The following is a 12,691-nucleotide window of genomic DNA, read 5'->3' on the forward strand; positions in this document are numbered from 1 at the left end:
TATATATGTAGATATCTACATCCTGAAGCCTTCCCATGTTTTATCTCGGAGGAGTGTAACGGGCTCCTTTGATTTGATGAGAAACCCTGAGGGTGTTTACTTTGATGCAATTGGACAACCAAGGGGGGGTCACACCACAACATAAATTGTGGTGTGAATCCTGTACAGGTTTCGAGAACCTTCCTATAATTGGTGCTATTTTCCCTGTGACTGCTACTAAAAATGTAGAACGCATTAACTATGTTTTTTATAATCTGTTGAGACTGACCAACCTGACTCGTGATGCTGTTGAGGGGCTTGCTGAACCACCTGGGTTTGCTATGTCACTGAAGGGGGTCAAGCAAAGTGGTGACTTTCGAGAAATGCTAGTTTCCTTGCCTGAGAGTGACAACATTGACATAGATTCCATCCGTTTATCTCCCATGTAACTATGCTTTTAATTTTTTACTAGCTTGCTCAGAGAGGGGCGTATTTTAGAAGTGTTGTAATAGTGATAAAGATCTTTTTAGAAGATCTGAAGGGGGAATTGTCGGAGGCAGATATTTACATATATCCGAATTTTTGTGTTACTTATTTTCTTTCATAGTCATATTTGAAAACAGCTCGTGTTTTCCATTTATTCTCTTTCTGTTTCTCTGCAAGTAAACTGTGTGTGTTAACCTTGAATGCTTTGGAATGTGTTTTGACTAGCATATATTTTGTCTAGAGAGAGGGGGGAAGAGAGAGGTTTTTGGGTCGAGAAGACAGACCATTTTGGCGGCGCGATAGAATGTTCTATGCTGGACTGGCCTCAAAAAAATATATATGCAAAGCTTTGCCAATATATTACAAAATACCTATTCTGTCTCTGGTGGTTTTTCAACTCAGCTTTAAGTGTCGTAAAGAGCTTGGGAGCGAATTGTGACTTGAATTCCCTGGGAGGAACAACTGGTCCAAAACGCAACAATATATATATATATATATATATATATATATATATATATATATATATATATATATATATATATATATATATATATATATATATATATATATATATATATATGTAGATATCTACATCCTGAAAATATGCAAACAAAACTGTGTTTAGATAATTGATACTTCAAACTTGCATAAATAAATATTAAGGAATATAACATAACTTGGCTTCTGAGAGTTTCAAAATGTAATGAATAAAATGCTAAAGTTGTTGATAAACAAGCAATTATTTTAATAATTAAATATGGTCATTTTAAATGAATTATTATGATCATTTAAAATCAATTATTTGAAATATGTTTATTTTAGTGTATAATTCTATGGCTGGATGTAATAAGGAGTCACGAAAAAATACAAATAAAAATACAAGTAATTTTGATGTTTTTAGCAAAATATAGTAAAAATGCATTTTTTATTTTTTATTTTTTTTTATTAGTAAATATATTTATTTTTAGGTAAAATAAACATAATAATACAGTTTATCTCTAGTCTGGATGATTTAGTTCTTGTCACCCTGTTGTCCTCCCGTCACGAAAAAAAAGGCTGTCCTCACTCAGCTCCGGCTGAAAATCGGGAGATTTTCGGGAGAATATTTGTCCCGGGAGGTTTTCGGGCGAGGCGCTGAATTTCGGGAGTCTCCCGGAAAATTCGGGAGGGTTGGCAAGTATGATAAAGCCCCTTTGAAATGAATTGAATTGAATTGAATTGAGAGAAAGAGAGAGAGAAAAAGAGAGAAACAGAGAGAGAGAGAAACTGAGAGAGAGAAACAGAGAGAGAGAGAGAGAGGGAGAGGGAGAGAAAGCGAGAGCGAGAGAGAGAGAGAGAGAAAGCGAGAGCGAGAGAGAGAGAGAGAGCGAGGGAGGGAGGTGTGCGCTTTTGGTTGTTTCAGTGCGTCAATCTAAGTGAGGCTTTCATTGCATTGCTTTGGACTTGCAGAAGGACTCGTCTTACCTCCACATGGACCATCTTTAAACCACATGGACCATCTTTACACCACATGGACCATTTTTAAAGCACACGGATCATCTTTAAACCACAAGGACCATCTTTAAATCACATGGATCATCTTTAAACCACATGGACCATCTTTAAACCACATGGATCACCTTTACACCACATGGACCATCTTTAAAGCACATGGATCATCTTTAAACCACATGGACCATCTTTAAAGCACATGGACCATCTTTAAACCACATGGACCATTTTTAAACCACATGGATCATCTTTAAATCAAATGGACCATCTTTAAACCACATGGACCATCTTTAAACCACATGGACCATCTTTAAAGCACATGGACCATCTTTAAATCACATGGACCATCTTTAAACCACATGGATCATCTTTATGTGGGCTCTGTACCGAGGATGTCGTTGTGGCTTGTGCAGCCCTTTGAGACACTTGTGATTTAGGGCTATATAAATAAACATTGATTGATTGATTGATTGATTTAAACCACATGGACCATCTTTACACCACATGGATCATCTTTAAACCACATGGACCATCTTTAAACCACATGTACCATCTTTAAACCACATGGACCATCTTTAAAGCACATGGACCATCTTTAAAGCACATGGACCATCTTTAAACCAAAATGGACCATCTTTAAAGCACATGGATCATCTTTAAACCACATGGATCATCTTTAAACCACATGGACCATTTTTAAAGGAGGACAGTATCGGAGCGGAGAGCATCTTCACAGCAGGACGTGAGCGCCTCAGTAGCGGCATCCAAATATGCGCCTTGGAGTGCGCCGGCGAGGCGTCGCTGCTCCTTCCTCCGGGGCGACGTTGTCGTGATGTTCAACACTTCCGCCATCGAGCTCAGGAAGGAGGATCTTCCCCAACTTCTCAATGGCACTTTGCAGCTTCTTCACGACGTCGCGGTCACCGTCGCTCCCACCGCCATGTGGAACAACCAGTCGTGCGGGGAGCAGCTGCAAGACTTCGGCCGCCCGGAGAAGATCCTCATCGGGGTGATGCTGGCCATCATCACCGCCGTCACCGTGATGGGGAACACGCTGGTGGTGATCGCGGTGTGCGTGGTGAAGAAACTACGGCAGCCTTCCAACTACCTGCTGGTCTCCTTGGCTGTGGCCGACCTGTCCGTGGCCATCGTGGTCATGCCCTTTGTCATCGTCACCGACCTCACCGGGGGGAAGTGGCTTTTTGGAGAAGTCTTTTGCAACATCTTCATCGGCATGGATGTAATGTGCTGCACTGCCTCCATCATGACCCTGTGCGTCATCAGCGTGGACAGGTAAGTCCTGGAACCTTACCTCGCACCTGCATGAAGACCAAGGCGGCACATACCTCAGCTCAGTGCACTGCAATACCAAACTACAAGAGGCAATTCCTGAAGGAATGTTGTGTGAATGCTCCAATCCTGAAGTTGAAGTGAAATGCTGACAGAACGTAGTATGAATGTTGGAATAGTTTGAATGTTGAAGACTTTGAATTTCCAGGAAAACCGGAATTTGGTTTAGAACTTGGGAAAGTGTTAGTTTGAAAGTCCAGGATGAGTGGAATGTGTTGATGTTGGAATGGTTTGAATTGGTTCAAAAATTGTGCAACTTGGAAAAATATCCCATTCATTTCATTGGGAACTTCCTGGAAATTTGGGAAAAGCAGGATTTTTTGGAAAATTACTAGGAGCATGAATGTCCTGAATGAGCTGAATTGGTTGATGTTGGAATTTTTTAAATCGGTCAAGAAATGTTAAAGTAGTAAATGGTACAAGGGAATTTCGGGAAAATCTGGAATTTTTTTTGAAAACGGTAGAAAATTTAAATGGTCTGAATGAGTTGAAATGGTTGGAGAAATGTTGAAGTAGTAACACGTTGAATTGAGAAATAGTATTACGGAATTACTGGAATTTCGGGAAAAATGGTAATTGGAAAACCAGGAATTCTGGAAAATCCTGGAATATTTTTGAACTTGAAAAAAGAGTAGTTTGGGATGAGTGGAATGTGTTGATGTTGGAATGGTTTGAATTGGTTGAAAAATTGTGCAACTTGGAAAAATGTTCCATTCATTTCATTGGGAACTTCCTGGAAATGTGAGAATTTTGGGAAAAGCGGGATTTAAAAAAAGAAGAAGATTAAGAGCATGCATGTCCTGAAGGAGCTGAATTGGTTTGTGTAAGAATGGTTTCAATCCGGCAAGAAATGTTGAAGTAGTAAATTGTATTAGGGAATTTCGGGAAAATCAGGAATTTTTTGGAACTTGGAAAAAGTTTAGTTTGAATTTCCAGAATGGTGCAATGTGTTAAAGGTGGAATGGGTTGAATAATGTGGAAGTTTGAAAAAGGGCCAATTCATTTAGAATGGGGAAAATGTACCAACAAAAAAAGGAATTATGGGAAATCCGGGAATTTTTTTTAGAATTGTTGGAATACAGCACAAAATTCCGGAACAGGCTGAATATTTTGAAATTGGAATGGTTTGAATCAGATGAAAAATGTGGGAATTGTGGAACTTTGAAGAATGTTCGTAAAAATTGGGAATTTCGGGAAAAGCGGGAATTTTTTAGAAAATGGTAAAACACTTGAATGGTGTGAATGAGTTGACATGGTTGGTGTTGGAATTTTTCAAATCGGTCGAGAAATGTTGAAGTAGTAACATGTTGAATTGAGAAATTATATTACGGAATTCTTGGAATTTCGGGAAAAAACGGAAATTTTTCCAGTTATGAAAAAACTTTGTTTTTGTCCTGATTAAGAGGAATGTTTTGACGGTGGAACGGTTGAAGTGGGTTGAAAAATGTGGGAGGAATAGTCGCCAGACAAAAGGGTGGAAATAGGGCCATGGAAAACCAGGAATTTTGGAAAATCCTGGAATATTTTAGAACTTGGAAAAAAAGTAGTTTGAATTTTCAGAATGCTGAAATGTGTTGAAGGTGGAATGGTTTAAAAAATTTGGAAATGGTGAAAGTGTGAAAAATGGCCAATTCAATTTGAATGGGAAAAATGTCCCAGAAATCCTGGAATTCTGGGAAATCTGGGAATTTTTGGAATGTGTCAAGGGAAAGTCCGCGATTCCCGAATAGGCTGAACAGTTTGAAGTTGGAATGGTTTGAATCGGGTGAAAAATGTGGAAGGAAGAACGCGACAAAATCTGGAGAAGAAGAAGAAGTTTAATAACTAGAAGAAGCAATTCCTGAAGGAATGTTGTGTGAATGCTCCAATGCTGAAGTTGAAGTGAAATGCTGACAGAATGTTGTATGAATGTTGGAATAGTTTGAATGTGGAAGACTTTGAATTTCCAGGAAAACTGGAATTTAGTTTGGAACTTGGGAAAGTGTTAGTTTGAAAGTCCAGGATGAGTGGAATGTGTTGATGTTGGAATGGTTTGAATTGTTTCAAAAATTGTGCAACTTGGAAAAATGTTCCATCCATTTCATTGGGAACTTCCTGGAAATGTGAGAATTTTGGGTAAAGCGGGATTTAAAAAAAAAATTATTAGGAGCATGCATGTCCTGAAGGAGCTGAATTGGTTTGTGTAAGAATGGTTTCAATCCGGCAAGAAATGTTGAAGTAGTAAATTGTATTAGGAAATTTCGGGAAAATCAGGAATTTTTTGGAACTTGGAAAAAGGTTAGTTTGAATTTCCAGAATGGTGGAATGTGTTAAAGGTGGAATAGGTTGAATAATGTGGAAGTTTGAAAAAGGGCCAATTCATTTAGAATGGGGAAAATGTACCAATAGAAAAAGGAATTATGGGAAATCCGGGAATTTTTTTTAGAATTGTTGAAATACAGCACAAAATTCCGGAACAAGCTGAATATTTTTGAAATTGGAATGGTTTGAATCAGATGAAAAATGTGGGAATTGTGGAACTTTGAAGAATGTTCGTAAAAATTGGGAATTTCGGGAAAAGCGGGAATTTTTTAGAAAATGGTAAAACACTTGAATGGTGTGAATGAGTTGACATGGTTGGTGTTGGAATTTTTCAAATCGGTCGAGAAATGTTGAAGTGGAATGAGTGGAATGAGTTGATGTTGGAATGGTTTGAATTAGTTGAAAAATTGTGCAACTTGAAAAAATGTTCCATTCATTTCGTTGGGAACTTTTGGAAAAGTGGGATTTAAAAAAAAAAAAGATTAGGAGCATGAATGTCCTGAATGAGCTGAATTGGTTGATGTTGGAATTTTTTAAATCGCTCAAGAAATGTTAAAGTAGTAAATGGTACAAGGGAATTTCGGGAAAATCTGGAATTTTTTTTGAAAACGGTAGAAAACTTAAATGGTCTGAATGAGTTGAAATGGTTGGTGTTGGAATTTTTCAAATCGGTGGAGAAATGTTGAAGTAGCAACATGTTGAATTGAGAAATAGTATTACGGAATTACTGGAATTTTGGGAAATATGGGAATTTTTCCAGTTAAAAAAACAACTGTGTTTTGACGGTGGAACGGTTGAAGTGGGTTGAAAAATGTGGGAGGAGTAGTCAGCAGACAAAATGGTGGAAATAGGGCCTTGGAAAACTAGGAATTCTGGAAAATCCTGGAATATTTTTGAACTTGGAAAAAAAAGTAGTTTAAATTTCCAGAATGCTGAAATGTGTTGAAGGTGGAATTTTGTGAATCGGTTGAAAAACGTGGAAATGGTGAAAGTTTGAAAAATGGCCAATTCATTTTGAATGGGAAAAATGTCCTGGAAAACCTGGAATTCTGGGAAATCTGGGAATTTTTGGAATGTGTCAAGGGAAAGCCCGCGATTCCCGAATAGGCTGAACAGGTTGAAGTTGGAATGGTTTGAATCGGGTGAAAAATGTGGAAGGTAGAACGCGGCAAAATCTGGAGAAGAAGAATAAGTTTAACTAGAAGAGGCAATTACTGAAGGAATGTTGTGTGAATGCTCCAATGCTGAAGTTGAAGTGAAATGCCGACAGAATGTAGTATGAATGTTGGAATAGTTTGAATGTTGAAGACTTTGAATTTCCAGGAAAACCGGAATTTGGTTTGGAACTTGGGAAAGTTTTAGTTTGAAAGTCAAGGATGAGTGGAATGTGTTGATGTTGGAATGGTTTGAATTGGTTCAAAAATTGTGCAACTTGGAAAAATGTTCCATTCATTTCGTTGGGAACTTCCTGGAAATGTGAGAATTTTGGGAAAAGCGGGATTGAAAAAAAAATTATTAGGAGCATGCATGTCCTGAAAGAGCTGAATTGGTTTGTGTAAGAATTGTTTCAATCAGGCAAGAAATGTTGAAGTAGTAAATTGTATTAGGGAATTTCGGGAAAATCAGGAATTTTTTGGAACTTGGAAAAAGGTTAGTTTGAATTTCCAGAATGGTGGAATGTGTTAAAGGTGGAATGGGTTGAATAATGTGGAAGTTTGAAAAAGGGCCAATTCATTTAGAATGGGGAAAATGTACCAATAAAAAAAGGAATTATGGGAAATCCGGGATTTTTTTTTTAGAATTGTTGAAATACAACACAAAATTCCGGAACAAGCTGAATATTTTTGAAATTTGAATGGTTTGAATCAGATGAAAAATGTGGGAATTGTGGAACTTTGAAGAATGTCTGTAAAAATTGGGAATTTCGGGAAAAGCGGGAATTTTTTAGAAAATGGTAAAACACTTGAATGGTGTGAATGAGTTGACATGGTTGGTGTTGGAATTTTTCAAATCGGTCGAGAAATGTTGAAGTGGAATGAGTGGAATGAGTTGATGTTGGAATGGTTTGAATTGGTTTAAAAATTGTGCAAGTTGAAAAAATGTCCCATTCATTTCGTTGGGAACTTCCTGGAAATTTTGGAAAAGTGGGATTTAAAAAAAAAATGATTAGGAGCATGAATGTCCTGAATGAGCTGAATTGGTTGGTGTTGGAATTGTTTAAATCGCTCAAGAAATGTTGAAGTAGTAAATGGTATTAGGAAATTTTGGGAAAATCTGGAATTTTTCTGAAAACGGTAGAAAACTTAAACGGTCTGAATGAGTTGAAATGGTTGGTGTTGGATGTTTTCAAATCGGTGGAGAAATGTTAAGTAGCAACATGTTGAATTGAGGAATAGTATTACAGAATTACTGGAATTTCGGGAAAAATGGGAATTTTTCCAGTTAAAAAAACAACTGTGTTTTGACGGTGGAACGGTTGAAGTGGGTTGAAAAATGTGGGAGGAGTAGTCACCAGAAAAAATGGTGGAAATAGGGCCTTGGAAAACCAGGAATTCTGGAAAATCCTGGAATATTTTTGAACTTGAAAAAAGAGTAGTTTGAATTTCCAGAATGCTGAAATGTGTTGAAGGTGGAATGGTTTGAATTGGTTGAAAAATGTGGAAATGGCGAAAGTTTGAAAAATGGCCAATTAATTTTGAATGTGAAAAATGTCCCTGAAAATCTGGAATTCTGGGAAATCTGGGAATTTTTGGAATTTGTCAAGGGAAAGCCTGCAATTCCCGAATAAGCTGAACAGTTTGAAGTTGGAATGGTTTGAATCGGGTGAAAAATGTGGAAGGTAGAACGCGCCAAAATCTGGAGAAAAAGAAGAAGTTTAACTAGAAGAGGCAATTCCTGAAGGAATGTTGTGTGAATGCTCCAATGCTGAAGTTGAAGTGAAATGCTGACAAAATGTAGTATGAATGTTGGAATAGTTTGAATGTTGAAGACTTTGAATTTCCAGGAAAACCGGAATTTGGTTTGGAACTTGGGAAAGTGTTAGTTTGAAAGTCCAGGATGAGTGGAATGTGTTGATGTTGGAATGGTTTGAATTGGTTCAAAAATTGTGCAACTTGGAAAAATGTTCCATTCATTTCATTGGGAACTTCCTGGAAATGTGAGAATTTTGGGAAAAGCGGGATTTAAAAAAAAAATGTTCAGGAGCATGCATGTCCTGAAGGAGCTGAATTGGTTTGTGTAAGAATTGTTTCAATCAGGCAAGAAATGTTGAAGTAGTAAATTGTATTAGGGAATTTCGGGAAATCAGGAATTTTTTGGAACTTGGAAAAAGGTTAGTTTGAATTTCCAGAATGGTGGAATGTGTTAAAGGTGGAATGGGTTGAATAATGTGGAAGTTTGAAAAAGGGCCAATTCATTTAGAATGGGGAAAATGTACCAACAAAAAAAGGAATTATGGGAAATCCGGGAATTCTTTTTAGAATTGTTGAAGTAGAGCACAAAATTACGGAACAGGCTGAATATTTTGAAGTTGGAACGATTTGAATCAGATGAAAAATGTGGGAATTGTAGAACTTTGAAGAATGTCCGTAAAAATAGGGAATTTCGAGAAAAGTGGGAATTTTTTAGAAAATGGTAAAACACTTGAATGGTGTGATTGAGTTGAAATGGTTGGTGTTGGAATTTTTCAAATCGGTCCAGAAATGTTGAAGTAGTAACATGTTGAATTGAGAAATGATATTACGGAATTCCTGGAATTTCGGGAAAAAACGGTAATTTTTCCAGTTATGAAAAAACTTTGTTTTTTGTCCTGATTAAGAGGAATGTTTTGACGGTGGAATGGTTGAAGTGGGTTGAAAAATGTGGGAGGAGTAGTCGCCAGACAAAAGGGTGGAAATAGGGCCATGGAAAACCAGGAATTTTGGAAAATCCTGGAATATTTTGGAACTTGGAAAAAGAGTAGTTTGAATTTTCAGAATGCTGAAATGTGTTGAAGGTGTAATGGTTTGAAAAATGTGGAAATGGTGAAAGTGTGAAAAATGGCCAATTCAATTTGAATGGGAAAAATGTCCCGGAAATCCTGGAATTCTGGGACATCTGGGAATTTTTGGAATTTGTCCGCGATTCCCGAATAGGCTGAACAGTTTGAAGTTGGAATGGTTTGAATCGGGTGAAAAATGTGGAAGGTAGAACGCGGCAAAACCTGGAGAAGAAGAATAAGTTTAACTAGAAGAGGCAATTCCTGAAGGAATGTTGTGTGAATGCTCCAATGCTGAAGTTGAAGTGAAATGCTGACAGAATGTAGTATGAATGTTGGAATAGTTTGAATGTTGAAGACTTTGAATTTCCAGGAAAACCGGAATTTGGTTTGGAACTTGGGAAAGTGTTAGTTTGAAAGTCCAGGATGAGTGGAATGTGTTGATGTTGGAATGGTTTGAATTGGTTGAAAAATTGTGCAACTTGGAAAAATGTCCCATTCATTTCATTGGGAACTTCCTGGAAATTTGTGAATTTTGTGAAAAGCAGGATTTTTTGAAAGTGATTAGGAGCATGCATGTCCTGAAGGAGCTGAATAGGTTGGTGTAAGAATTGTTTAAATCGGGCAAGAAATGTTGAAAATAGGGAATTTCGGGAAAATCAAGAATTTTTTGGAACTTGGAAAAAGGTTAGTTTGAATTTCCAGAATGGTGGAATGTGTTAAAGGTGGAATGGGTTGAATAATGTGGAAGTTTGAAAAAGGGCCAATTCATTTAGAATGGGGAAAATGTACCAACAAAAAAAGGAATTATGGGAAATCCGGGAATTTTTTTTAGAATTGTTGAAATACAGCACAAAATTCCGGAACAGGCTGAATATTTTTGAAATTGGAATGGTTTGAATCAGATGAAAAATGTGGGAATTGTGGAACATTGAAGAATGTTCGTAAAAATTGGGAATTTCGGGAAAAGCGGGAATTTTTTTAGAAAATGGTAAAACACTTGAATGGTGTGATTGAGTTGACATGGTTGGTGTTGGAATTTTTCAAATCGGTCGAGAAATGTTGAAGTAGTAACATGTTGAATTGAGAAATGATATTACGGAATTCCTGGAATTTCGGGAAAAAAACGGGAATTTTTCCAGTTATAAAAAAACTTCGTTTTTGTCCTGATTAAGAGGAATGTTTTGACAGTGGAACGGTTGAAGTGGGTTGAAAACTGTGGGAGGAGTAGTCGCCAGACAAAAGGGTGGAAATAGGGCCATGGAAAACCAGGAATTTTGGAAAATCCTGGAATATTTTGGAACTTGGAAAAAGAGTACTTTAAATTTTCAGAATGCTGACATGTGTTGAAGGTGGAATGGTTTGAATCGGTTGAAAAATGTGGAAATGGTGAAAGTGTGAAAAATGGCCAATTCAATTTGAATGGGAAAAATGTCCCGGAAATTCTGGAATTCTGGGAAATCTGGGATTTTTGGAATGTGTCAAGGGAAAGCCTGCGATTACCGAATAGGCTGAACTGAAGGAATGTTGTGTGAATGCTCCGATGCTGAAGTTGAAGTGAAATGCTGACAGAATGTAGTATGAATTGGTTGGTGTTGGAATTGTTTAAATCGGGCAAGAAATGTTGAAAATAGGGAATTTCGGAAAAATCAAGAATTTTTTGGAACTTGGAAAAAGGTTAGTTTGAATTTCCAGAATGGTGCAATGTGTTAAAGGTGGAATGGGTTGAATAATGTGGAAGTTTGAAAAAGGGCCAATTCATTTAGAATGGGGAAAATGTACCAAAAAAAAAAGGAATTATGAGAAATCCGGGAATTTTTTTTAGAATTGTTGAAGTAAAGCACAATATTCCGGAACAGGCTGAATATTTTGAAGTTGGAATGGTTTGAATCAGATGAAAAATGTGGGAATTGTGGAACTTTGAAGAATGTCCGTAAAAATAGGGAATTTCGAGAAAAGCGGGAATTTTTTAGAAAATGGTAAAACACTTGAATGGTGTGATTGATTTGACATGGTTGGTGTTGGAATTTTTCAAATCGGTCCAGAAATGTTGAAGTAGTAACATGTTGAATTGAGAAATGATATTACGGAAATCCTGGAATGTCGGGAAAAAACGGGAATTTTTCCAGTTATAAAAAAACTTTGTTTTTGTCCTAATTAAGAGGAATGTTTTGACGGTAGAACGGTTGAAGTGGGTTGAAAAATGTGGGAGGAGTAGTCACCAGACAAAATGGTGGAAATAGGGCTTTGGAAAACCAGGAATTTTGGAAAATCCTGGAATATTTTGGAACTTGGAAAAAGAGTACTTTGAATTTTCAGAATGCTGACATGTGTTGAAGGTGGAATGGTTTGAATCGGTTGAAAAATGTGGAAATGGTGAAAGTGTGAAAAATGGCCAATTCAATTTGAATGGGAAAAATGTCCGGGAAATTCTGGAATTCTGGGAAATCTGGAAATTTTTGGAATTTGTCAAGGGAAAGCCTGCGATTACCGAATAGGCTGAACTGAAGGAATGTTGTGTGAATGCTCCAATGCTGAAGTTGAAGTGAAATGCCGACAGAATGTAGTATGAATTGGTTGGTGTTGGAATTGTTTAAATCGGGCAAGAAATGTTGAAAATATGGAATTTCGGGAAAATCAAGAATTTTTTGGAACTTGGAAAAAGGTTAGTTTGAATTTCCAGAATGGTGGAATGTGTTAAAGGTGGAATGGGTTGAATAATGTGGAAGTTTGAAAAAGGGCCAATTCATTTAGAATGGGGAAAATGTACCAAAAAAAAAAAGGAATTATAAGAAATCCGGGAATTTTTTTTAGAATTGTTGAAGTAAAGCACAAAATTCCGGAACAGGCTGAATATTTTTGAAATTGGAATGGTTTGAATCAGATGAAAAATGTGGGAATTGTGGAACTTTGAAGAATGTCCGTAAAAATTGGGAATTTCGGGAAAAGCGGGAATTTTTTAGAAAATGGTAAAACACTTGAATGGTGTGAATGAGTTGACATGGTTGGTGTTGGAATTTTTCAAATCGGTCGAGAAATGTTGAAGTAGTAACATGTTGAATTGAGAAATGGTATTACGGAATTCTTGGAATTTCGGGAAAAACAGGA

General features: G+C 37.0%; 1 protein-coding gene across 1 annotated transcript in view; it reads left to right on the top strand.

Annotated features, from left to right (window-relative positions):
• The first annotated feature begins 2,650 nt into the window (after positions 1-2,650).
• Positions 2,651-12,691, top strand: part of htr7c (5-hydroxytryptamine (serotonin) receptor 7c) — a 154,077-nt gene continuing 144,036 nt past the window's right edge. Inside the window, exon 1 of the mRNA XM_061985888.2 lies at positions 2,651-3,249. Within this exon, the coding sequence (XP_061841872.1) occupies positions 2,789-3,249 (461 nt within the window). The 5' untranslated portion in view covers positions 2,651-2,788. The remainder of the gene's footprint in view (positions 3,250-12,691) is intronic.

The sequence above is a fragment of the Nerophis lumbriciformis genome, linkage group LG12, assembly GCF_033978685.3.
Source record: "Nerophis lumbriciformis linkage group LG12, RoL_Nlum_v2.1, whole genome shotgun sequence".
Lineage (NCBI taxonomy): Eukaryota > Metazoa > Chordata > Actinopteri > Syngnathiformes > Syngnathidae > Nerophis > Nerophis lumbriciformis.